At 42.4% G+C, this 25839-nt stretch overlaps 1 protein-coding gene and 1 pseudogene across 1 annotated transcript; both read left to right on the forward strand.

The window, feature by feature from the left end:
- The first annotated feature begins 755 nt into the window (after window positions 1-755).
- On the forward strand, window positions 756-1734 carry LOC123443366 (annotated as a pseudogene).
- A 5400-nt stretch (window positions 1735-7134) lies between these two features.
- Window positions 7135-25586, forward strand: LOC123395256 (gamma-gliadin-like). The gene is made up of 4 exons (XM_045090221.1): window positions 7135-7311; window positions 23262-23514; window positions 23815-23985; window positions 25376-25586. Exons 1-4 carry the CDS (start codon window positions 7215-7217, stop codon window positions 25584-25586), a joined length of 732 nt encoding a protein of 243 aa, XP_044946156.1. The 5' UTR covers window positions 7135-7214.
- The last annotated feature ends 253 nt before the right edge of the window (window positions 25587-25839 follow it).

The raw sequence follows: 25839 nt of genomic DNA on the forward strand, positions 1-25839 counted from the left end.
GTTCATGGACCCGGCATTAGGCCCTATAGGGTGCTACTTTAACAAAAAAATATTTTATTACTAGTAAGTAGTAACAAATATAGTTCTATACTCTATATATTCTCATTTTATTTTTATTTTTCCTACCTACTTTTGTTTGAGTTGCATATGAATTTGTACTTGCCTTTCAAATCTACACAGCAAGCACGATAAGATGATGTGTCTTAGAGGAACGTCCACGTCACAACCCTCATGTTACCACTCGAAATATCTGGTTATTTGAAGAGTCAAGTCTGGTTATCCATCATATAATCATATCAGGCAAGAAAAATACAAAGTTACTTTAGAGAAAATAGTTTCTAGAACAATCTTCTCATTTATGTCGTGATTTGTCAAAACGACACATGCAAGCTTACAAACTTAGTCCAACTCAAGATATGCCTATCTGGATATGACTACATAAAGTAGAGCATCACAAACTAAATTCCAAAACGAGGCAAGACCTAGATTAATGTGTGTAGTGTAAAGTGAAAAAAATGACTCATCATTCATTATGGATCATGACTTACAACTAGATGATATTTGCAAAAAAAGCAACTATGATGAGCAATCCAAAATCACACAAGTAAAGTAGTACCACCAAACACAACATACCAAACGATTAGTTGGATAATCCTGGGAGTACTTTTTCAAAAAGCAAGGGCAAGGATGGAATTAAACCATACCATGATATCTATAAGTAAACATGCACCATCATGGTTACCTTCCTTCATCCAAACTTCACACACCAAGATCAGAAACATCTATTCCAAGCAAGCAATAGTAACCAAAAATCCAACATGAAGACGTTCCTCACCTTTGTCCTCCTTGCCATGGCGATGAGCATCGTCACTACCGCTGGGCAGCTAAACCCTAGCTACCAAGAGTTGCAATCACCACAACAACCATTTCTGAAACAACAATCATATCTGCAGCAACCATATCCACAACAACCATATCTACCGCAGCAACCATTCCCCACACCCCAACAATTTTTCCCCTATCTACCACAGCAAACATTTCCCCAATCCCAACAACCAACCCCCCTACAACCACAACAACCATTCCCCCTGCAACCCCAACCACCACAACAACCTTTTCCTCAGTCCCAACAACCATTCACCTGGCAACCACAACAACCTTTTTCCCAGCCCCAACAACCAATTCCCCAGCAACCACAACAACCGTTCCCCTAGCAACCACAACAAATAATTCCCCAACAACCACAACAACCATTCTCCCTGCAACCCCAACAACCACATCAACCTTTTCCTCGGCCCCAACAACCATTCCCCTGGCAACCACAACAACCATTTTCCCGGCCCCACCAACCAATTCCCCAGGAACCACAACAACCATTCCCCCAGCAACCACAACAAATAGTACCCCAGCAACCACAACAACCATTCCCCCAGCAACCACAACAACCTTTTCCTCAGCCCCAACAACCATTCCCTTGGCAACCACAACAACCATTTCTCCAGCCCCTACAACTATTTCCCTAGCAAGCACAACAACCATTACCCTTGCAACCACAACTACCATTTCCGCAGCCCCAACAACCAATTGGACAGCAACCACAACAACCATTCCTGCGGCAACCACAACAAATAATTCCCCAGCAACCACAACAACCATTCCCCCTGCAGCCGCAACAACCATTCCCCGAACAACCACAACAAACACTTCCCCAACAACCACAACAAATAATTTCCCAGCAACCACAACAACCATTCCCCAGCAACCTCAACAACCATTCCTTCTGCAGCCACACCAACCTCAGCAACCTTATGCACAACAAGACATCTAGAGTGATTTAGCCCTCTTGGGCTAATGAAGCAAAAAGTTGTAATACTAGATGGGTGTATCATCGTTTTTTAGTCAATGAGTGTTCAGTGTAATGATGATAAATAAAGTGATGTGCACCATCATGTGTAATCCCGACCTATACTAGTTCAAGCATGAGAATGAAAGACAAAGAAAGTTCTTGTCACAAGGACAATGATGGTAATTTTTACATTCATGCCATATTTAGATTTTTGTCCCTAACTACAATTTGAGTCATATGCATTATCTACCAATTTATGAAGTGAAGCCCTATGAGCCAAACATAATTAATGGTTGTTAAACTTGGTTTGAATTTGATTATTAGCAAATAAGGAGTATGAAGTAATTGCAAATTATCTCTTCGGTGGCTAGTCGTATGAATTGTGTGACTTTGGTAGTTATTCAGATGGTTTCTATAGTGGACTGACTGCTCATATTAGAAAATTTGGGCTTGCGCCGTATTGAGTTCTTGCAAATGGACAATATGAAGGGATCATTGAATTTATTCCTTCTATTTATCCTGCACATGTATTACGAGTTACTTAGAAAAGTTCCATTAGACTGATATGGTCCACTTGGTATAGCTACCCAATGGACGGAAGCTTTTATTAAAATATGTGTTGGTCACACTAAAATTACATATAATATCGGTGTTGCAGATATGATGTTTTGCTTAAAACTTCAATCCTCCTTTATTCATTCATAATAATTGTCGCATCGTTTACAACCACGGGGATAATGTCCTCAGGGGTAGACCGTAAGAAAAGATTAGAATGGGAAAATATATCCAATCTGGCCAATTCATGTGTAAAGATGGTTGGTTTCCATATAACGGTGTTCATAAATTATGTGATTAAAGTCTAAGAGCGTTAAATATCAGTCATCAAAAATAGCACTTGCAATGAACGACAAGCTCCCCTCTTTCACGGTAGTGATCACTATTATATTATCCTCATTGATCTCAAGTTTATTGCATCCTCTCATATGTGCAAGATTTAGACCAAACCTCAAGGATAGCGCTTCTACTCTAAAAGCATTATAACTCGAATCAACCTTCTCATTTGTAGCTGCAATTAATTTCACATTGTTACCCTTTATTACCGCTCCAACAACACCCTGATATTAGTCAAGAATCAAACGATGCATCTGTCTTGAGTTTCGCATAATCTCTTCGGGATATTGTCTGCTTCACAATTTATGTAAATCTAGGAATTATGATTGCTAACCTTCAAAATGTTTGCAAAATTAGTGAATCCTATTTTTGGGGTTGCTGTATATTCAGCAATCTTCAACCATTAGTCATGTATGAGACTATTCATCTTTTCGTCGAGGAAATGAGACTATTCATGTTGCTTTAGATAAAAACTTATGAATACAACTGAATAAAACAAACAACATCTTGACTGTCGAAGCAAGTTGAATGACTAAAATTCTAGTATCATTCACTTTCTGTCGATCGGCATGTACGGGTGACTGCTTGCGCAACTAACTCATTGCGAGCATCACGCCAGTAGGTCAACGCACATGCATTAGTGTTGAGCATCGCCAGCGCTAGGGCTTCGATGAGGAATCATCCAACAGCGCCATGCCAGAGAAATGCGACCTTTCTTCTATACCCTTCTTCCTCCCCTTCACTTACTTCCCTTATCACTTCTCTTCATCCTCCTCTCCCTTCTCCCCATCATATCCCTTTTTCCCCTCCTCTGTCCCTCGCTCCTCCTGCTTTTTCCTCCCCCCTCTCTCCGTTCTCTTCTTCCTTCACTTCTTTTTCCTCTCTCTCACTATCGGGTACCCGTATGTAGGCAGGAACGGAGCCGTCGGATCCCATCATGCAAGCTCACACCAGTCGAGCGCATGCGTGACTTTATCGTTTTCTTGCCTTGAAAGTAATATATATCATAAAGATCCATAAACTAACAGCAGATGCACAATTCAAAGTGTGAGGATAGAGCAAACTTATAACTTCTCCTATCTGTTATTATTCAACTTGATATCCTATTACATTGGTTATGTCGTATATGATAGGTTATTGATTGATGACATGAACAAGTTTACTATCAAAATAATACTGTATTATTGATTGATGGCGTGGATATCATATCTGAGAGCACTTGCATAACAAGAGGTTTAATTAACCGTACTCATCTGCTCACAAGTTCGTCTACATACAACATGTTGAATTTTGACTGCTCACTACACCCATGATCCCAGCTTAAAATAATAATTTCCCGATATGTGTTTCAGTTATTTCATTGTAATCGACGATGATTATGCAAAGAGATCACTCGAGTAGCATGGAATCTGCAAGTAACAGAGTAATGGTGACAACCATTGTGATGTCCAGTCAGTGTCTACCGGTTGCGGTTCTAAGAAGGCCTATGTGCACAAATTAAGATTTGGTAATTAAGAAACACTCCAAACAATTTCCCTTCAGGGAAGCTTCAGTTTACATGGAGCCAGCTTCAGCGGAGTTTTTCTGAAGAAATGTGATGGCCAACCACTTGCTCGATGATGGTCCATACATAAGCCAAGGTTCAAGTCATTCTGCTACAATACTCTCGTTAATTCACCTGTTTGGAAGGTTCAAGATTTTGGAACTGCACGGCATTTTGTTGCCAGGATAATGCAAGTTGAAGACACTAGCCGGATCTGTCATCAATGAAAGCCAAGGGTTTCCACAGGTCATGATTCGAAAAAACTGAGGAAGTGCAACATCCTTCATTCCTTAAGAGCCCCTTGTTATCTTATTACTCCCTTTTTCCCGTAATGTACGACGTTTTCTTACACTAGTGTCGTGTCCAAAAACTTCTTACATTATGGAACGGAAGGAGTAGATCCAGTGTCGGAAATAAACAGCAGAAGGTTGCTTGAACTGCCTCAGTTTGAGGGGTTGTCAATCCCTTATAGATTGTTTGCCAAGTGAGAACTGAAAGCAACAAAGTAACAAAGCAAAGTAAAAGCGGAGGTGTAAACGATGGATGTGAATAGACCCGGGGGCCGTAGTATTTACTAGTGGCTTCTCTCATGAAAGCAAGTAGACGGTGGGTGAACAAATTACTGTCGAGCAATTGATAGAACCGCGCAAAGTCGTGACAATATCTATGCAATGATTATATCTATAGGCATCATGTCCAAAACAAGTAGACCGATACTTTCTGCATCTACTACTATTACTCCACACATCGACCGCTATCCAGCATGCAACTAGTGTATTAAGTCCATAAGAACAGAGTAATGCCTTAAGCAAGATGACATGATGTAGAGGGATAATCTCAAACCAATGATAAAAACCCCGTCTTTTTACCCTTGATGGCAACTACTTGATGTGTGCCTTGCTACCCCTACTGTCACTGGGAAAGGTCACCACATGGCAGAACCCAAAACCAAGCACTTCTCCCATTGCAAGAATCATAGATCTAGTTGGCCAAACAAAACCCAAGACTCCGAGAGACTTACAAGGATATCAAATCATGCATATAAGAAATCAACAAATACTCAAATATATATCATAGATAATCTGATCACAAATCCACAATTCATCGGATCTCGACAAACACACCGCCAAAGAAGATTACATCGGATAGATCTCCATGAAGATCATGGAGAACTTTGTATTGAAGATCCAAGAGAGATAAGAAGCCATCTAGCTACTAACTACGGATCTGTAGGTCTGAAGTGAACTACTCATGAGTCATTGGAGGGGCGATGATGATGATGAAGAAGCCCTCCAACTCCAAAGTCCCCTCCGGCAGGGCACCGGGAAGGGTCTCCAGATGAGATATCGCGGAAACGGAAGCTGGCGGCGGCGGAGAAGTATTTTTTAGGCTCCCCTGATTTTTTGCGGAATGTTTGGGAATTTATAGGCCAAAGACCTAGGTTAGGGGGCGGCCAGGGAGGCCACAAGCCTGCCCACCGTCGCCTCCCCCTGGTGGCGGAGTGGCGCTTGTGGGCTCCCTGGAGCCCACCTGGCCTGGCCCAAAAGCCCCCTGGTCTTCTTCTATTCGGGAAAAAATCATTTCGGGGTTTTTCTTCCGTTTGGACTCCGTTCCAAAATCAGATCTGAAAAGAGTCAAAAACACGGAAAAAACACGAACTGGCACTTGGCACTGAATTACTAAGTTAGTCCCAAAAAAGATATAAAAGGTACATAAAACAACCAAATAAGACAAGATAACAGCGTGAAACCATCAAAAATTATAGATACGTTAGAGACGTATCAGTGCTCAATGGAACGAGATGGCAGCAATGCTTCGTCCTAGGAGAGGTGATTGGATGGTGAGAGGATGGTGAGTGATTAGACGTGGAATATTAGGGATGCAAATTTGAAGGCTTGAGGATATCATCTGACTCTACATATTTTAACCAAATAAATTATATTTCAAATATGATGTGAATTCAGAAAATCTAGTTTATTTAGTTAAACTTAAGAGGGTCGGAGGGTGCGCTCAAGTATCCAAATTTGCATGTGTATGGATAGTGACAGGTTCAGTTGGATTCTTCCATTTTTATGCACCGTGAGGGACAGTTCGCCTCTGTTACTATTTTAATACCGGTTTGGGGACCCGACATTAGGCCCTATAGGGTGCTACTTTAACAAAACAATATTTTATTACTAGTACTTAGTAACAAATATAGTTCTATACCCTATATATTCTCATTTCATTTTCATTTTTCCTACCTACTTTTATTTCAGTTCCATCTGAATTTGTTCTTGCGTTTCAAATCTGTAGAGCATGCACGATAATATGTTGTGTCTTAGAGAAATTCCATGTCAGAACCCTCAACTTACCACTTGGATTATATGGTTATTCAAAGAGTCAAGTTTGATTATCCATCGTATAATCATATTAGGCAAGAAAAATATAAAGTTACTTCAGAGAAAATAGTGTCTCAAACAATCTTCTCATTTATATAGTGCTATGTCAAACGGACACACACAAGCTTACAAACTTAATCCCACTCAAGCTATACCTATCTGGATATGACTACATAAAGTGGAGCATCACAAACTAAATTCCAAAAAGAGGCAAAATCTAGATTAATGTGTGTAGTGTAAAGTGAAAAAATGAGTCATCATTCATTATCCAGCATGCCTTACAACCAGATGATATGTGCAACAAAAAGCAACTATGATGAGCAATCCAAAATCACACAAGTAAAGTAGTACTACCAAACACAACATACCAAACGATTAGTTGGATAATCTTAGGAGTACTTTTTCAAAAAGCAAGGGCAAGGATGAAATTATACCATACCATGACAGCTATAAATAAACATGCACCATCATGGTTGCCCTCCATCATCCAAACTTCACACACCAAGATCAGAAACATCAATTCCAAAAAAGCAATAGTAACCACAAATCCAACATGAAGACCTTCCTCACCGTTGTCCTCCTTGCCATGGTGATGAGCATCGTCACTACCGCTAGGCAACTAAACCCTAGCAGCCAAGAGTTGCAATCACCACAGCAACCATTTCTGAAACAACAATCATATCTGCAGCAGCCATATCCATAAAACCCATATCTACCGCAACAACCATTTCCAGTGCAGCAACCATTTCCCACACCCCAACAATATTTCCCCTATCTACCAGAGGAATTGTTTCCCCAATATCAAATACCAACCCCCCTACAACCACAACAACCATTCCCCCAACAACCACAACAACCTCTTCCTCGGCCCCAACAACCATTCCCGTGGCAACCACAACAACCATTTCCCCAGCCCCAAGAACCAATTCCCCAGCAACCACAACAACCATTCCCCCAGCAACCACAACAAATAATTCCCGAGCAACCACAACAACCATTCCCCCAGCAACCACAACAACCTTTTCCTCAGACCCAACAACCATTCCCCTCGCAACCACAACAACCATTGCCCCAACCCCAACAACCAATTCCCTACCAACCACAAGAACCATTCACCCAGCAACCACAACAAATAATACCCCAGCAACCACAACAACCATTTCCCCAGCAACCGCAAGAACCTTTTCCTCAGCCCCAACAACCATTTCCCCAGCAACCACAACAACCATTTCCCCAACCTGAACAACCATTTCCCCAGCAACCACAACAACCATTCCCCTGGCAACCACAACAACCATTTCCGCAGCCCCAACAACCAATTGTGCAGCAACCACAACAACCAGTCTCGCGGCAACCGCAACAAATAATTCCCCAGCAACCACAACAACCATTCCCTCTGCAACCACAACAACCATTCCCCAAACAACCACAACAACCATTTCCCCAACAACCACAACAAATAATTTTCGAGCAACCCCAACAATCATAGCCTCTGCAACCTCAACAGCCATTTCCCCAACCCCAACTAGTCCCCCAGCAGTGACCCCAACAAGCATCCCCCCTACAACCGCAACAACCATTTCCCCAGGAATCAGAACAAATAATTCCCCAACAATCATTCCCTCTACAACCACAACCATTCCCCCAACAACCACAACAACCATTTCCCCAACCCCAACAACCATTCCACCAACAAGCAGAATTAATAATTCCCCAGCAACCTCAAAAACCATTCCCTCTGCAGCCACAGCAACCATATACACAACAAACCATCTGGAGTATGGTATAGTCGTCAGGGGCCAATGAAGCAAAAAGTTGTAATACTAAATGGGTGGATCATCATCCTTTAGTCAACGGAGTGTTTAATGTAATGATGATAAATAAAGTGATGTGCACCATCATGTGTAACCCCGACCTATACTAGTTCAAATGAGAATAAAAGTCAAAGAAAGTTCTTGTCACAAGGACAGTGCTGGTAATTATTTAATTCACGCCATATTTAGATTTTCATCCCTAACTACAATTTGAGTTACATGCATTATCTGCAATTTATGAAGTGAAGTCCTATGAGCCTAACATAATTAATGGTTGAAAGCTTGGTTTGAATTGAATTATTAGCAAATAAAGAGTAAGGAATAATTGCAAATTATCTCTTCGATGTCTAGCCATATGAATTGTGTGACCTTATCGTTCGCAATGATTCTAGATTGTACATATACATTTTTCTAATTGTTGACCGACATATGAAGCAACATATGCTTAAACATATGGTGACCGACCACTGGTCTCGGTGTAAATCTCACTAGCAGCTTTATATCGAAGGGAGTGAGATGATGATGACTTCGTGTTAAATTTTGTAGTTATTTAAATAGTTTCTTTAATGGACCGGTTGCTCATATTAGGAAATGGGCTTGCGCCATATCGAGTTCTTGGAAATAGACAAGATGAAGGGATGATTGAATTTATTCCTTCTATTTCTCCTGCACATGTAACTTGAGATTGAATATGGTAGCATTACAAGTTACTAATAGAAGTTCCATTAGACTAATTATGTCCACCTAGTATAGCTACCCAATGGTCAGAAGCTTTTATTAAAATTAGTGTTGGTCACACTAAAATGAATATATTATGGGTGAAATATCAGTCATCAAAAATAGCACTTGCAATGAACGACAAGCTCCCCTCTTTGATGGTAGTGATCACTTTTATATTATCCTCATGGATCTCAAGTTTATTGCATCCGCTCATATATGCAAGATTTATACCAAACCTCCAGGATAAGGCCTCTACTATAGAAGCATTATAACTAGAATCAACCTTATCATTTGTATCTGCATTGAATTTCACATTGTTACCCTTTATCACCGCTCCAACAACACCCTGATATGAGTCAAGGATCAAACGATGCATCTATGTTGAGTTTCGCATGGTCTCTTTGGGATAGTATCTGCTTCGCATTTTATGCAACTCTAGAAATTATGATAGCTATATAATCTTTAAAATGTACGCCGAATTTGTGAATGCTTTTTTTTGGGTTGTTGTATATTTAGCAATATTCAACCATCAATCATGTACTGCTGCAGGTATGAGTCTATTTATGTTTTCTTTGAGGAAATGAGACTAATCATGTTGCTTTAGAGAAAAACTTATGAATACAAATGAATAAACCAAGCAGCTTCTTGGTTGTCAAAGCATATTCTGAGAAGGGCTATGTGCATTATTGGGAATAATCTTGTAAGCCACAGCTTGGCAGCAAGGTACACGGGACTCGGGGCGACCCTTGACGATGCAGCCATGGTGAAGAAACTGCTCGACACCGTGTCGGACCGGCTATACACCACGGTGGACGTCATAGAGAAGTTCTGCGACGCTCATGCGTTCGTTTAGGTGCTCGGGCGGTTGAAAGCGTTCGAGGAGCGGAGGTAGCAATGCACACACGTCGGCGGCGAGCGGGCAGATGGGCAGCTGATGCTCACGACAGCCCAATGGGAGGCGCGGCGGTGACAGAAGGACGACGGCTCCGACGACTACGGGGTATCGAGCAAATCTTCGGGCAGCTGGAAGAAGAGGCGCAGGCACAACTACAACAGTGGGCACCAGAGCCACTTCAAGCGCGACTGTCCCAAACAGTGGAAGGTGCCGGCAGCGGAGCAGGCGTTGCAGGCAGACGTCGGCGATGACTTCGGCGGGCTGGGACTCCTCTAGTCCGTAGCTTAGGGGGTGTTGGAAAAGGTTGTAAGCCACGACCAGGCCGGCTCGGGCGTGTGTGTGTGAGCGCGCCGGGCTGAATCAAGTGCGGCCATGGCAGGTGACTCGGGCGTGTCGGGTGCATGCGTGTGTGGCAGCGTGTACGGGGAAGTCCTTGCGGATGCGCAGGGTGTGCGTGAGAATAGGTCTCTATGGCCGAGGCTTGACCTATATCCAGTGGCGGAGGCAGGGGTGCTGGCAAGGGTCGTGGCTCCCCCTATGCTCTCACAAATACACCTATATGTAGTCCTAATCCTCCATTTGTCAAACACAATTAGCTAGCTTTAGGTGATTTGGGCCCCTCTATTATTATATGACATATTTTGGCCCCTTCTATATTCAGTTTCTGACTCCACCACTTCATGTGTCTGACTCATGTATGGGCATAGTCTGAATTGTGTCTGACTAGTGTACAGGCCACGTATGGGTTGCGTACGGGAGCCTCTTGCCGCGCGTCTCCTCGCACAGTGCCACGTGTCCGGCTGGGTGGGGGCAGCAGGAAAAATTCTCCTCCCAAATGAAAAAATTCCAGTGGGGCAACCCGAGGAGGCCGAAAAAATGCCTCCTGGGACACAGCGAGTGGAGTGATGGAAAGATATGGAAAGCATAGGCCATGGTGCGGTGATGAAAAGATATGGATGACATCCATCATGTAGTAGTTACACACTAGAGCAACACAAAACTAGCTCCAATTCATCAATATAATGTAGGCATGTATTCTATATATAGTCATATGTGCTTGCAATAAGCACTTGCGTAATCTTTTGTCCTACCCTCTCATGGAAGCGGGGTCCTATTGGAAAACAAGGGATATTAAGGCATCCTTTTGATATATAAATGGAACAAATCATTACCACATGGTGAATACATGAATTCCTCAAACTACGGCAATCACCAGAAAGAATCCCAATTATTGTCACCTTGGGGTATGCGGATCAAGACACATAATAGGTGCATACAGCTTGCAAGATAGGATCTGAATCACTCTTATATTCATGAAAACATAATAGGTTCAGATCTGAAATCATGGCACTCGAGCCTTAGTGACAAGCATTAAGCATAGCAAAGTAATAGCAACATAAATCTCAGAACATAGTGGATACTAGGGATCAAGCCCTATCAAATTAACTCGATTACATGATCAATTCCATCCACACACATCACCGACTAGCAAGCCTACAAAGGAATTACTCACTCCCGGTGGTGAGAATCATGGAATTGTTAATGGATAAGGGTTGGTGATGACGAGTGCGATGAATCCCCCTCCCTGGAGCCCTAAACAGACTACACATCAGCCCTCCGGAAGAGGAACAGGAGGTGGCCACGGCTCCGTCTCGTAGATCGCAATGAAAACTTCTCTTTGATTTTTCTCTGAATATGTTAACTTATAGAACCGGAGATATGGTCGGGGGAGCCTCGTAGGCCCCACCAAGAAATAGTGCGCAGCCTAGGGGGCGGCCTCACCGTGTTGCCTCGTGGCCACAGGGACCCCTCGGTGGGTCTTTGCTTCATAAATCATTATAATTCCTAGTACAATTTCATAAAAAGTGTCGTCCAATTCCGAGAACTTTTATTTATGCACAAAAATAACACCAAGGTAGTTCGGATTAGTTTCATTCAAATCATGAAAAATAGAGTCCAAAACAAGAGTAGAAGAGTTTGGAAAAGTAGATACATTGGAAATGTATCAGCCATCGACAAGCAGGAACACCCCTAGACTGTCATTATGGTTTGATAATTGTTACAGAATGCGGACGGCTAGGCTGAGGCACTGCATATGTAGGGTGAAGATGGTTCAGATCTGAAATGATGGCTCTTGGGCCCTAATGGCAAGCATTAAGCATGCGAAGGTGCTGTCCCACAGACAACAGCGCCAGAAATTGACACGTTGACAGAGGCTGGGCTTGCGTTGGTTCTTCCCTTGAAGAGGAAAGGGTGATGCAGCACAGGATCAGTAAGTATTTACCTCAGTTCGAAAACCAAGGTATCGATCCAGAAGGAGGGTCTCGTCAAGTCCAGACTACCTGCGCAAACACAAACAAGCTTGCACCCAACGCTTCAAAGGGGTTGTCAATCCCTTCAAGATTGTTTGCAAAGTGAGATCTGATGGCGGAAAGTACAACGAAGTAAAAAGTGTAACACTGAAAATATGGTGTGGAGTAGACCCTGGGGGCCATAGTGTTCACTAGAGGCTTCTCTCAAAATAGCAAGTATTACGGTGGGTGAACAAATTACTGTCGAGCAATTGATAGAACCGCGCAAAGTCATGACGATATCTAACGCAATGATCATGCATATAGGCATCACGTCCGAGACAAATAGACAGATACTTCCTGCATCTACTACTATTACTCCACACATCGACCGCTATCCAGCATGCATCTAGTGTATTGACTTCATGACGAACAGAGTAACGCTTTAAGCAAGATGACATGATGTAGAGGGATAATCTCAAACCAATGATGAAAACCCCATCTTTTTACCCTTGATGGAAACAACATGATGCATGCCTCGCTACCCCTTCTGTCACTGGGTGAGGTCACCGCACGGTATGAACCCAAAACCAAGCACTTCTCCCATTGCAAGAATCATAGATCTAGTTGGCCAGACAAAACCCACAACTCGAAGAGAATTACAAGGATATGAAATCATGCATAAGAGAGATCAGAAGAAACTCAAATAAGATTCATAGCTAATCTGATCATAAATCCACAATTCATTGGATCTCGACAAACACACCGCAAAAGAATATTACATCGGATAGATCTCCTTGAAGATCATGGAGAACTTTGTATTGAAGATACAAGAGAGAGAAGAAGCCATCTAGTTACTAGCTATGAACCCGTAGGTCTATGGTGAACTACTCACGCACCATCGGAGAGGTCATGGTGTTGATGGAGAAGCCCTCCGTGTCCGAATCCCCCTCCGGCAGGGCACCAGGACGTGCCCCAGATGGGATCTTGCGGCTAGAGAAGCTTGCGGCGGCGGAAAAGCGATTGCGATGACCTCCTGATTTTTTCTAGAATTTATGGGATTATATAGGCGAAAGACCTAGGTCAAGGGACCTCCAGGGGGCCCACAAGCCTGGATGGCACCCCCCCTGGCCGCGGGGTGGGGGCTTGTGGGGCCCCTGGGGCTCCCCTGCCTTGGCTCCCAAGTTCCCCGATCTTCTTCCGTTCCAAAAAAATCTTTTCGGGGATTTTCTTCCGTTTGGACTCCATTTCAAAATCTCCTCTGAAAGGGGTCAAAAACATGGAAAAAATAGGAACTGACACTTGGCACTGAGTTAATAAGTTTGTCCCAAAAAGTATATAAAAGGCATACAAAACATCCAAAGTTTGACAAGATAACAGCATGAAACCATCAAAAATTATAGATATGTTGGAGACATATCAAGCATCCCCAAGCTTAACTCTTGCTCGTCCTCGAGTAGGGAAGTGATAAAGAATGAATTTCTGATGTGGAATGCTACCTAGCATAGTTGTACTTTGCAACTTCTTTCATGTGACATGAATGTTCAGATCCGTAAGATTCAAAACAATAGTTTGCTATTGACATGAAAACAGTAGTACTTCAAGCAAACTAGCAAAGTAATCATGAACTTTCAAAATAACAAGGCCAAAGAAAGTTATCCCTACAAAATCATATAGTCTGGATATGCTCCATCATCCTCACACAACTAATGTAAATCATGCACAACCCCGGAATTGGCCAAGTAATTGTTTTGGCACTCTTACTTTCTCAAACTTTTTATAACTATCATGCAATACATGAGCGCGAGCCATGGATATAGCACTATAGGTGGAATAGAGTGTGGTGGTGGTTCTGAGACAAAAAGGAGGAGATGGTCACATTGACTCGGCGTATCAATAGGCTATGGAGATGCCCATTAATAGATATCAATGTGAATGAGTAGGGATTGCCATACAAGAGATGCACTAGAGCTATAAGTATGTGAAAGCTCAAGAGGAAAACTAGTGGGTGTGCATCCAACTTGTTTGCTCACGAAGACCTAGGGAAAATTTGAGGAAGCCCATCATTGGAATATACAAGCCAAGTTATATAATGAAGATTCCCACTAGCATATGGTAGTGACAAAGCAAGAAGCTCTCAATCATGAAGAACATGGTGCTAACATGAAGCACAAGTGTGGAAAAAGATAGTAGCATTGTCCCTTCTCTCTTTTTCTCTCTTTTTCAGTTGGGCTCTTAGGCCTCTCTTTTTTCTCTTTTTTCTTTTCTCTCTTTTTTGTTTTTGAGCTCTTTGGCCTCTTCTTTTTTTTCCTCACATGGGACAATGCTCTAATAATGATGATCATCACACTTTTATTTACTCACAGCTCAAAGATCACAATGTTGATGACTCCATAGGAAATGCCTCCGGCAGTGTACCGGGATGTGCAAGGATCTAGCATGGCGTATGACGTTGAAACATATCTCTAGCTATCTTACGATCATGCAATGGCAATATGAGAGTGACGGCACAAGTCATGAGACGGAACGGTGGGAGTTGCATGGCAATATATCTCGGAATGGCTATGAAAATGCCATAGTAGGTAGGTATGGTGGCTGTTTTGAGGAAGAAATTTGGTGGGTTTGTGCACCGACGAGAATTGCGCTGCACTAGAGAGGCTAGCAATGGTGGAAGGTGAAAGTGCATCTATACCATGGGCTCACATTAGTCATGAAGAACTCACATACTTATTGTGAAAGTTTTTATTACTAATCGAAGCAAAGTGCTAAACGCATACTCCGAGGGGAAGGGTTGGTAGGTGTAAACCATTGTGCGATCCCGACCTCAACACAAAGGATGACAATCAATAGATCAATTATGCTCCGACTTCCTAACATACCGGTTCACCATACGTGCATGCTACGTGAATCACTAAATTCAACACAAGTATTTCTAGATTCACAACACCCTACTAACATAACTCTCAATATTACCGAATCCACGTCTCAAAACTAATTGAGAGGAATCGAAACTTCTCTTTCTAATCAATGCACATGAAGATGGATGTTTTTGCATCCTCTTTGGGTACCTAGCACATTTGGGACTTCTTTCATAGCATAAGCCAACTACCAAATCATGCACCGTCGTGCTCTAAAGATATAAGTGAAGCACAAGATCAAAAGTATCTAGCTCAAAAGATATAAGTGAAGCAGTAGGAGCATTCTAGCAAAATCACGATGAGTGCATGTCTCTCTCTCTCTCAAAAATGTGTGCAGCAAGGATGATTGTGACACAACAAAAAGAAAAGACTCCTAAGATGCAGGACGCTCCAAACAAAACACATATCATGTGGTCAATAAAAATATAGCTCCAAGTAGTGTACCGATGGATTGAAGACGAAAGAGGCGATGCCTTCTCGGGGCATCCCCAAGCTTAGGCTTTTTGGTGTCCTTAAATTTGCCTTGGGATGCCTGGGGCATCCCCAAGCTTGAGATATTTCCACTCCTTATCTCTTTGTCCATGAGAACATCACCCAAAACTTGAAAACTTCACAACACAAAACTTAAACAGAAACTTGTGATAATATTAGTACAAGAAAACAAACTACCACTTTTTTTGGTACTGTAGCAAACTTGAATTCCATCTATATTGATGATGGGCTACTGTATTCTCACTTTCCCATGGCTATTACCCCCCCCCTATACTATACTAAGCATAGTTTCATCAAAACAAGCAACCAACTCAACAAAAACAGAATCTGTCAAAAACAGACCAGTCTGTAGCAATCTGTATACTTCTGGTACCTCAAAACATCTGAAAAATTACGACGGCCTAGGAAAAAGGCATATCAATCAGCAGCAAAAAGAATCAACTCAAAATATCTTTCTGAATAAAAATGAAAAATCATCTCGTGAGCGAAAAGTTTCTGTCTTTTTCCAGCAAGATCAAACAACCATTACCAAGACTAGTCATAAAGGCTTTGCTTGGCTCAAACACAAAAAACACAATCACAACAGAATTATGAAAGTGTGGACGCAACAAAACAGAAAGAAAAACATAAATTCATTGGGTTGCCTCCCAACAAGCGCTATTGTTTAACGCCCTTAGCTAGGCATAGAAGCGATAGAATCACGTATCGTCGTCTTTGGTGCTCAAACCATAAGTGGCCCTCATCATGGATTCATAAGGCAATCTTATTTTCTTTCTAGGAAAGTGTTACGTGCCCTTCCTTAAAGGAAATTGGAATATAATATTCCCTTCCTTCATATCGATGATAGCACCGATAGTCCTTAGGAAAGGTCTATCAAGAATAATAGGGCATGTAGGATTCCAATCAATGTCAAGCACAATGAAATCCACGGGTACATAGTTCCTATTTGCAATAATAAGAACATCATTGATCCTTCCCATGGGTTTCTTGATAGTAGAATCAACAAGATGCAAATTAAGAGAACACTCTTCAATCTCATTAAAACCCAGAACGTCACATAAAGACTTTGGAATCGCAGAAACACTAGCACCCAAATCACACAAAGCATTGCACTCATAGTTTTTGATTTTGATTTTGATGTTAGGTTCCCACTCACCATGAAGCTTTCTAGGGATAGAGACTTCCAATTCAAGTTTCTCTTCCAGAGCTTTTATCATAGCTTCGACGATATGATCGGTAAAGGCTTTGTTTTCGCTATAAGCGTGTGGAGAGTTTAACATGGATTGCATCAAAGAAATGCATTCAATCAAGGAGCAACTATCATAATTGAATTCCTTGAAATCCACGGTAGTAATTTCGTTACTACTCAAAGTTTTAACGTCTTCTACTCCACTTTTAATGCTTTTAGCATCAAGATAGATGGACTCCGAATCATTGGGGCACTTTTCAACCAAAGTGGATTCATATCCAGCGCCATAATCATTAGGTTTGACACCAGAAAACAAAGATTCAATGGGAGTCACACCAAGCACTTTAAGATCTTCGTGATTCTCATCACGAGAACACGCTTTTTTAAGCCATTCATGTCTAGCACGAATTTGGGCGGTTCTTTCTTGGCTCTCAATCATGAAAACGCGCATAGCTTTCAAAGTTTCATCCATGTTGATTTTTGGAGGAGCACATCTAACTTTCAAAGCATCAACATCACAAGAACTCCTATCAACGCTCTTAGCCAAATCATCAATTTTGAGTAGTTTTTCCTCTATGGACGCATTGAAAATCTTTTGAGAGTTGATGAACTCTTTGATATTACTCTCTAGATCAGAGGGTAATCTATTGTAATTTCCATGAGTATTGTTGTAGGAGTTGCCAAAGTTATTAGAGGAGTTACTAGGAAAAGGCCTAGGAACATAGTTTCCTCTACAGGCATTGTTGTTGCCAAAGTTATTCCTACCAACAAAATTAACGTCCAAGCTAGCGTTACTACTCTTAATCAAAGAAGACAAGGGCATATCATTAGGATCCAAAGGAGCACTTCTACTAGCAACCAAATGCATTAACTCATCCATCTTAGCACTCAAGAGTTAATTTCTTCTATAGCATGTACCTTCTTACTAGAAGGTGACCTTTCAGTGTGCCACTGAGAGTAGTTTGTCATGATATTGTCTAAGAGATTTGGGGCTTCCCCTAACGTGATTTCCATGAACGTTCCACCTGAGGCGGAGTCCAAGATATTTCTAGAAGCGAAATTCAAGCCAACGTAAAAGATTTGAATAATCATCCAAAGACTCAAGCCATGAGCGGGACAATTTCTAATCATTAATTTCATTCTCTCCCAAGCTTGTGCAACATGTTCGTGACCAAGTTGCTTGAAATTCATGATATCATTACGGAGAGAGATGATCTTAGCCGGCGGAAAATACTTGGATATATAAGCATCTTTGCACTTATCCCAAGAATCGATACTATTTTTGGGCAAAGAAGAAAACCAAGTTTTTGCGCGATCTCGCAACGAGAAAGGAAAAAGCTTCAATTTAATCACGTCATTATCCACATCTTTTTTTTTGCATATCGCAAAGCTCAATGAAGGTATTGAGATGGGATGCGGCATCTTCACTAGGAAGGCCAGAGAATTGCTCTTTCATAAGAAGATTCAGCAAAGCGGCATTGATTTCGTATGACTCCGCACTAGTGGCGGGAGAAATCGGAGTACTAGTAAAATCATTATTATTAGTATTCGAGAAGTCACAAAGTTTGGTGTTTTCGTTCATGGTGACTTCAGCAAGCAAGCAAGCACACAAGTAAACAAAAAGCAGGCAAGAAAAATGGCGAACGAAAAAGGCAAACTGGTGAAGTGGGGGAGAGGAAAACGAGAGGCAACTGGCAAACAAAGTAAATGCAAGAGATGAGTTTGCGACACCTACTTGGATGATTTCTTGACTTGATCTTCCTCCCCGGCAACGGCGCTAGAAATTCTTCTGCTATCCCACAGATAACAGCTCCAGAAATTGACACATTGACAGAGGTTGGGCTTACGTTGGTTCTTCCCTTGAAGAGGAAAGGGTGATGCAGCATAGGAGCAGTAAGTATTTTCCTCAGTTTGAGAACCAAGGTATCGATCCAGAAGGAGGGTCTCGTCAAGTCCAGAGTACCTGCGCAAACACAAACAAGCTTGCACCTAACTCTTCAAAGGGGTTGTCAATCCCTTCAAGATTGTTTGCAAAGTGAGATCTGAAGGCGGAAAGTGCAACGAAATAAAAAGTGTAAGGCTGAAAATAAGGTGTGGAGTAGACCCTGGGGGCCATAGTGTTCACTAGAGGCTTCTCTCAAAATAGCAAGTATTACGATGGGTGAACAAATTACTGTTGAGCAATTGATAGAACCGCGCAAAGTCATGACGGTATCTACGGCAATGATCATGCATATAGGCATCACGTCCGAGACAAGTAAACCGATACTTTCTGCATCTACTACTATTACTCCACACATCGACCGCTATCCAACATGCATCTAGTGTATTGAGTTCATGACGAACAGAGTAACGCTTTAAGCAAGATGACAAGATGTAGAGGGATAATCTCAAACCAATGATGAAAACCCCATCTTTTTACCCTTGATGGCAACAACACGATGCGTGCCTCGCTACCCCTTCTGTCACTTGGTGAGGTCACCGCACGGTATGAACCCAAAACCAAGCTCTTCTCCCATTGCAAGAATCATAGATCTAGTTGGCCAGACAAAACCCACAACTCGAAGAGAATTACAAGGATATGAAATCATGCGTAAGAGAGATCAGAAGAAACTCAAATAAGATTCATAGATAATCTGATCATAAATCCACAATTCATCGGATCTCGACAAACACACCGCAAAAGAAGATTACATAGGATAGATCTCCATGAAGATCATGGAGAACTTTGTATTGAAGATCCAAGAGAGAGAAGAAGCCATCTAGTTACTAGCTATGGACCCGTAGGTCTATGGTGAACTACTCACGCATCATCGGAGAGGTCATGGTGTTGATGGAGAAGCCCTCCGTGTCCGAATCCCCCCTCCGGCAGGGCACCAGGACGTGCCCCAGATGGGATCTTGCGGAGACAGAAGCTTGCGGCGTCGGAAAAGCGATTGCGATGATCTCCTGATTTTTTCTGGAATTTATGGGATTATATAGGCGAAATGCCTAGGTTAGGGGACCTCCAGGGGACCCACAAGCCTGGATGGCGCCCCCCTGGCCACGGGGTGGGAGCTTGTGGGTCCACTGGGGCTCCCCTGCCTTGGCTCCCAAGTTCCCCGATCTTCTTCCGTTCCAAAAAAATATTTTCGGGGATTTTCTTCTGTTTGGATTCCGTTTCAAAATATCCTCTGAAAGGGGTCAAAAACATTGAAAAATACGGAACTGGCACTTGGCACTGAGTTAATAAGTTAGTCCCAAAGAATATATAAAAGGCATACAAAACATCCAAAGTTTGACAAGATAACAGCATGAAACCATCAAAAATTATAGATACGTTGGAGACGTATCACAAGGTCATAGCAATATCAATCTGAGAACACTGTGGATACTAGGGATAAAGCCGTGTCAACGTAAATCGACTACATGACAAATAGCATCCAATCCCATCAACGTCCAGCCAGCATACAAAGGAATTACTCACTCCCGGTGGTGACCATCATGACAGAGTTAATGGAGAAGAGTTGGTTATGACGAGGCAACGAATATCCCTCTCCAGAGCCCCAAACGGACTCTAGATTATCCCTCTCGGGGAAGAACATGAGGTGGCAGCGGCTCTGTCTGTAGAACACAATCATAACTCCTATCCTACCTTTTCTTCGGAAATAGGAATTTGTAGGATCTTAATTAGGGTATGCGGAGCCACGAGGTGGTCACAAGCCAAGATGGCGCGCCCTGGGGTGTGGTCACGCCCTGTTTGCTTGGCACCAATAGGTGGCCCCCCTCTCATTGGCGCTCGCTCTATTTTCGCTCGATTCAAAGAACTTTTATTTCTACACAAGAAGAACACCATGGTAGTTCAGTTGAAAACAGCGTCGGTCCGGATTAGTTTATTTCAAATTATCCAAATTAAATTTCAAAGCAAGAGAAAAGGTATTTAAAAAATTAGATACGTTGGTGACCTATCAGCAGGCCTGGGGAGGATAAAGGGAGCACTCCACAAGAGTCCCTTGAGTGCGTGCGATGACGCAAACCCAGCCTAAATTTGGGTCGAAAAGGACCAAGCAGACAAGAAACTGGCATCCGTCATTTTGCGTTGGTGCGTTGGGCCGTGTTATATCTCCACACGGACCCAAACAAACGTAAATAGACGAGAGACATCCTTGAACTGGATTGATCTCAACGTTTTCAGATAGCTATTTCGATTGCTTCTGTCTTTTTGCAATGGGACCACACAATAAATATACCACTTTATGTTTGTAAAGAGCAAATTATAGTGGTGGGTCATTTTGCAACTTTAAGTCAGGACAACACATGTGGTACGAAGAAGTAAATTAACAGGGTCATTGTTGATGCCAAGTTATTTGGACCTTATTTATAATATCTGACATGTAATCTCCCCGGTCGTGTGGTTAGGTAGCAAACTATGCATACCTTTGGCCTTTTATGCACTACTCTAGATAGTATCCGGTAATTTTTAGACCAGATGCTAGTCATTTGAGTTCTCCTGAACATAAGTAACCTTAAGATTAGATTTTTGTGAATATTGTGAGTACTATAGGTTGTAGCATGTCAATGCACACAATCTTCTTGGAATATGTATCGAAGGTGTCTCTGGCAAACTTGGAAACTGGTGGGGTCGATCATGGGGCTCCCCTAGCGGATGCTACCCACTCAAAGCGTGTGATAGAGGGAACCAAGGTGCTTAAAGAGGCTTGTCCAGATATCGCTTGCGGCCATTTTTTTTTTGAGCTAGCAAGCACCGGTACAACATGCAACTCATGGGCATTGACCATTTAGGGAGGTATTAGTGGTGCATGGGCATGAGGATTTCGTGGAAGGGGATGATCGGGAGGGGGAAGTACTAGTTGAAGATTACTTGGAGGAAGAAGATGCCATCGACAAGCAGGAACACCCCTGGACTATCATTATACTCCGATAATCATTACATCATGCGGACGGGCTAGGGTGAGGCAGTGCACATGTAGGGTAAAGATGGTTGTCAAGAATGGTGCGGTTGCAGGGCTTGAAGAAGTTGGAAGAGCGGGATACGGGGCAGTCCATGACGGTGGGGTGAGGCTGACGACGAATGGTGTGGTTGTATGGGGGAGGCATGCTAGCAGCCATGGGGTGTAGGAAGCGGTGGTGCTCAATGGAACGAGATGGCGGCAATGCTTCGTCCTATGAGAGGTGAGAGGATGGTGAGTGATTAGATGTGGAATATTATGGATGCAAATTTGAAGCCTTGAGGATATCATCTCAATCTACATATTTTGACCAAATAAATTATATTTCAAATATGATGTGAATTCAGAAAATCTAGTTTATGTAGTTAAACTTAAGAGGGTCGGAGGGTGCGCTCAAGGATCCAAATTTGCTTGCGTATGGATAGTGACAGGTTCAGTTGGATTCTTGCATTTTTATGCACCATAAGGGACAGTTCGCCTCTATTACTATTTTAATACCGGTTCTGGACCCGACATTAGGCCCTATAGGGTGCTACTTCAACAAAAAAAATTATTACTAGTATTTAGTAACAAATATTGTTCTATACCCTATATATTCTCATTTCATTTTCATTTTCCCTACCTACTTTTGTTTCATTTGCATCTGAATTTGTTCTTGCGTTTCAAATCTGTAGAGCATGCATGATAATATGATGTGTCTTAGAGAAAATTCCACGTCACAACCCTCAACTTACCACTTGGATTATATGGTTATTCGAAGAGTCAAGTATGATTATCCATCGTATAATCATATTAGGCAAAAAAATACAAAGTTCTCATTTATATAGTGTCAAACGGACGCGCACAAGCTTACAAACTTAATCCCACTCAAGCTATGCCTATCTAGATATGACTACATAAAGTAGAGCATCACAAAGTAAATTCCAAAAAGAGGCAAAATCTAGATTAATGTGTGTAGTGTAAAGTGAAAAAATGAGTCATCATTCATTATGCCTTACAACCAGATGATATGTGCAACAAAAAGCAACTATGATGAGCAATGCAAAATCACACAAGTAAAGTAGTACTACCAAACACAACATACCAAATGATTAATTGGATAATATTAGGAGTACTTTTTCAAAGAGCAAGGGCCAGGATGAAATTATACCATACCATGACAGCTATCAATAAACATGCACCATCATGGTTGCCCTCGATCATCCAAATTTCACACACCAAGATCAGAAACATCAATTCCAAGAAAGCAATAGTAACCACAAATCCAACATGAAGACCTTCCTCGCCTTTGTCCTCCTTGCCATGGTCCTAGCAGCCAAGAGTTGCAATCACCACAACAACCATTTCTGAAACAACAATCATATCTGCAGCAGCCATATCCACAAAACCCATATCTACCGCAACAACCATTTCCAGTGCAGCAACCATTTCCCACACCCCAACAATATTTCCCCTATCTACCAGAGGAATTGTTTCCCCAATATCAAATACCAACCCCCCTACAACCACAACAACCATTCCCCCAACCACCCCAACAACCTCTTCCTCGGCCCCAACAACCATCCCCCTGGCAACCACAACAACCATTTCCGCAGCCCCAAGAACCAATTCTCCAGCAACCACAACAACCATTCCCCCAACAACCACAACAAATAATTCCCGAGAAACCACAACAACCATTCCTCCAGCAACCACAACAACCGTTTCCTCAGCCCTAACAACCATTCCCCTCGCAACCACAACAACCATTTCCCCAGCCCCAACAACCAATTCCCTACCAACCACAACAACCATTCACCCAGCAACCACAACAAACAATACCCCAGCAACCACAACAACCATTCCCCCAGCAACCACAACAACCTTTTCCTCAGCCCAAACAAACATTCCCCTCGCAACCACAACAACCATTTCCCCAGCCTCAACAACCATTTCCCCTGCAACCACAACAACCATTCCCCTGGCAACCACAACAACCATTTCTGCAGCCCCAACAACCAATTGCGCAGCAACCACAACAATCATTCTCGCAGCAACCACAACAACCATTCCCTCTGCAACCGAAACAACCATTCCCCAAACTACCACAACAACCATTTCCCCAACAACCACAACAAATAATTTTCCAGCAACCCCAACAATCATACCATGTGCAACCAAAACAACCATTTCCCCAACCCCAACCAGTCCCCCAGCACCGACCCCAACAAGCATCCCCCTACAACCGCAACAACCATTTCCCCAGGAATTAGAACAAATAATTCCCCAACAACCATTCCCTCTGCAACCACAACCATTCCCCCAACAACCACAACAACCATTTCCCCAGCCCCAACCAGTCTCGGTGTAAATCTCAGTAGCAGCTTTATATCGAAGGGAGTGAGATGATGATGACTTCGTGTTGAATTTTGTAGTTATTTAAATGGTTTCTTTAATGGACCGGTTGCTCATATTAGAAAATATGGGCTTGCACCATATCGAGTTTTTGGAAATGGACAAGATGAAGGGATGATTGAATTTATTCCTTCTATTTCTCGTGCACATGTAACTTGAGATTGCATATGGTAGCATTACAAGTTACTTACATAAGTTCCATAGACTAATTATGTCCACCTAGTATAGCTACCCAATGGTCCGAAGCTTTTATTAAAATTAGTGTTGGTCATACTAAAATTAATATATTATGGGTATTGGATGTAGGATGTTTTTTAAAACTTCCATCTCCTTTATTCATTCATAAGAATCATCGCATCGTTTACAACCATGGGGACAATTTCCTCTGGGGTAGACTGTAAGAAAAGATTAGGATGGGAATATATATCCAATCTAGCCAATTCATGTACAAATATGGTTGGTTTCCATATAACGGGGTTCATAAATTATATGAGTTAAAGTCTAAGGAAGTAAAATATCAGTCATCAAAAATAGCACTTGCAATGAACGACAAGCTCCCCTCTTTGATGGTAGTGATCACTTCTATATTATCCTCATTGATCTCAAGTTTATTGCATCCGCTCATATGTGCAAGATTTAGACCAAACCTCCAGGATAGGGCCTCTACTATAAAAGCATTATAACTGGAATCAACCTTCTCATTTGTATCTGCAATGAATTCCACATTGTTACCCTTTATCACCGCTCCAACAACACCCTGATATGAGTCAAGGATCAAACGATGCATCTATGTTGAGTTTTGCATGGTCTCTTAGGGATAGTGTCTGCTTCGCATTTTATGCAACTCTAGAAATTATGATAGCTATATAATCATCAAAATGTACGCCAAATTTGTGAATGCATTTTTTTTGGTTGTTGTATATTTAGCAATCTTCAACCATCAATTATGTACTACTGCATGTATGATACTATTCATGTTTTCTTTGAGGGAATGAGACTAATCATGTTGCTTTAGAGAAAAACTTATGAATACAAATGAATAAACAAAGCAGTTTCTTGGCTATCGAAGCAGATTCTGAGAAGGGTATGTGCATTATTGGGAATAAGCTTGTAAGCCACAGCCAGGCAGCAAGGTACACGGGACTCGGGGCGACCCTCGTCGATGCAGCCATGGTGAAGAAAATGCTCGACACCGTGCCGGACCGGCTATACACCGTGGTGGCCGCCATCGAGAAGTTCTGTGACACTCATGCGTCCGTTTAGGTGCTCGGGCGGTTGAAAGCGTTCGAGGAGTGGAGGTAGCAACGTACACACGCCGGCGGTGAGCGGGCAGATGGGCAGCTGATGCTCACGACAGCCCAATGGGAGGCGCAGCGGCGACAGAAGGACGACGACTCCGACGACTACGAGGCATCAAGCGCGTCTTCGGGCAGCTGGAAGAAGAGGTGCAGGCGCAATTACAACTGCGGGCAGCGGGGCCACTTCGAGCGCGACTGTCCCAAACCGTGGAAGGTGC

This window comes from Hordeum vulgare, chromosome 1H, assembly GCF_904849725.1.
Source record: "Hordeum vulgare subsp. vulgare chromosome 1H, MorexV3_pseudomolecules_assembly, whole genome shotgun sequence".
Classification (NCBI taxonomy): Eukaryota; Viridiplantae; Streptophyta; class Magnoliopsida; order Poales; family Poaceae; genus Hordeum; species Hordeum vulgare.

Coding starts and splice junctions, on each gene's coding strand:
- LOC123395256 (XM_045090221.1), top strand. CDS start 7,215: ATGAAGACCTTCCTCACCGTTGTCCTCCTTGCCATGGTGATGAGCATC. Junction 7,312..23,261: donor CAGCCAAGAGTTGCAATCAC/CACAGCAACCAT, acceptor AGTTGCAATCAC/CACAACAACCATTTCTGAAA. Junction 23,986..25,375: donor CCACAACAACCATTCCCTCT/GCAACCGAAACA, acceptor TAAACAAAGCAG/TTTCTTGGCTATCGAAGCAG.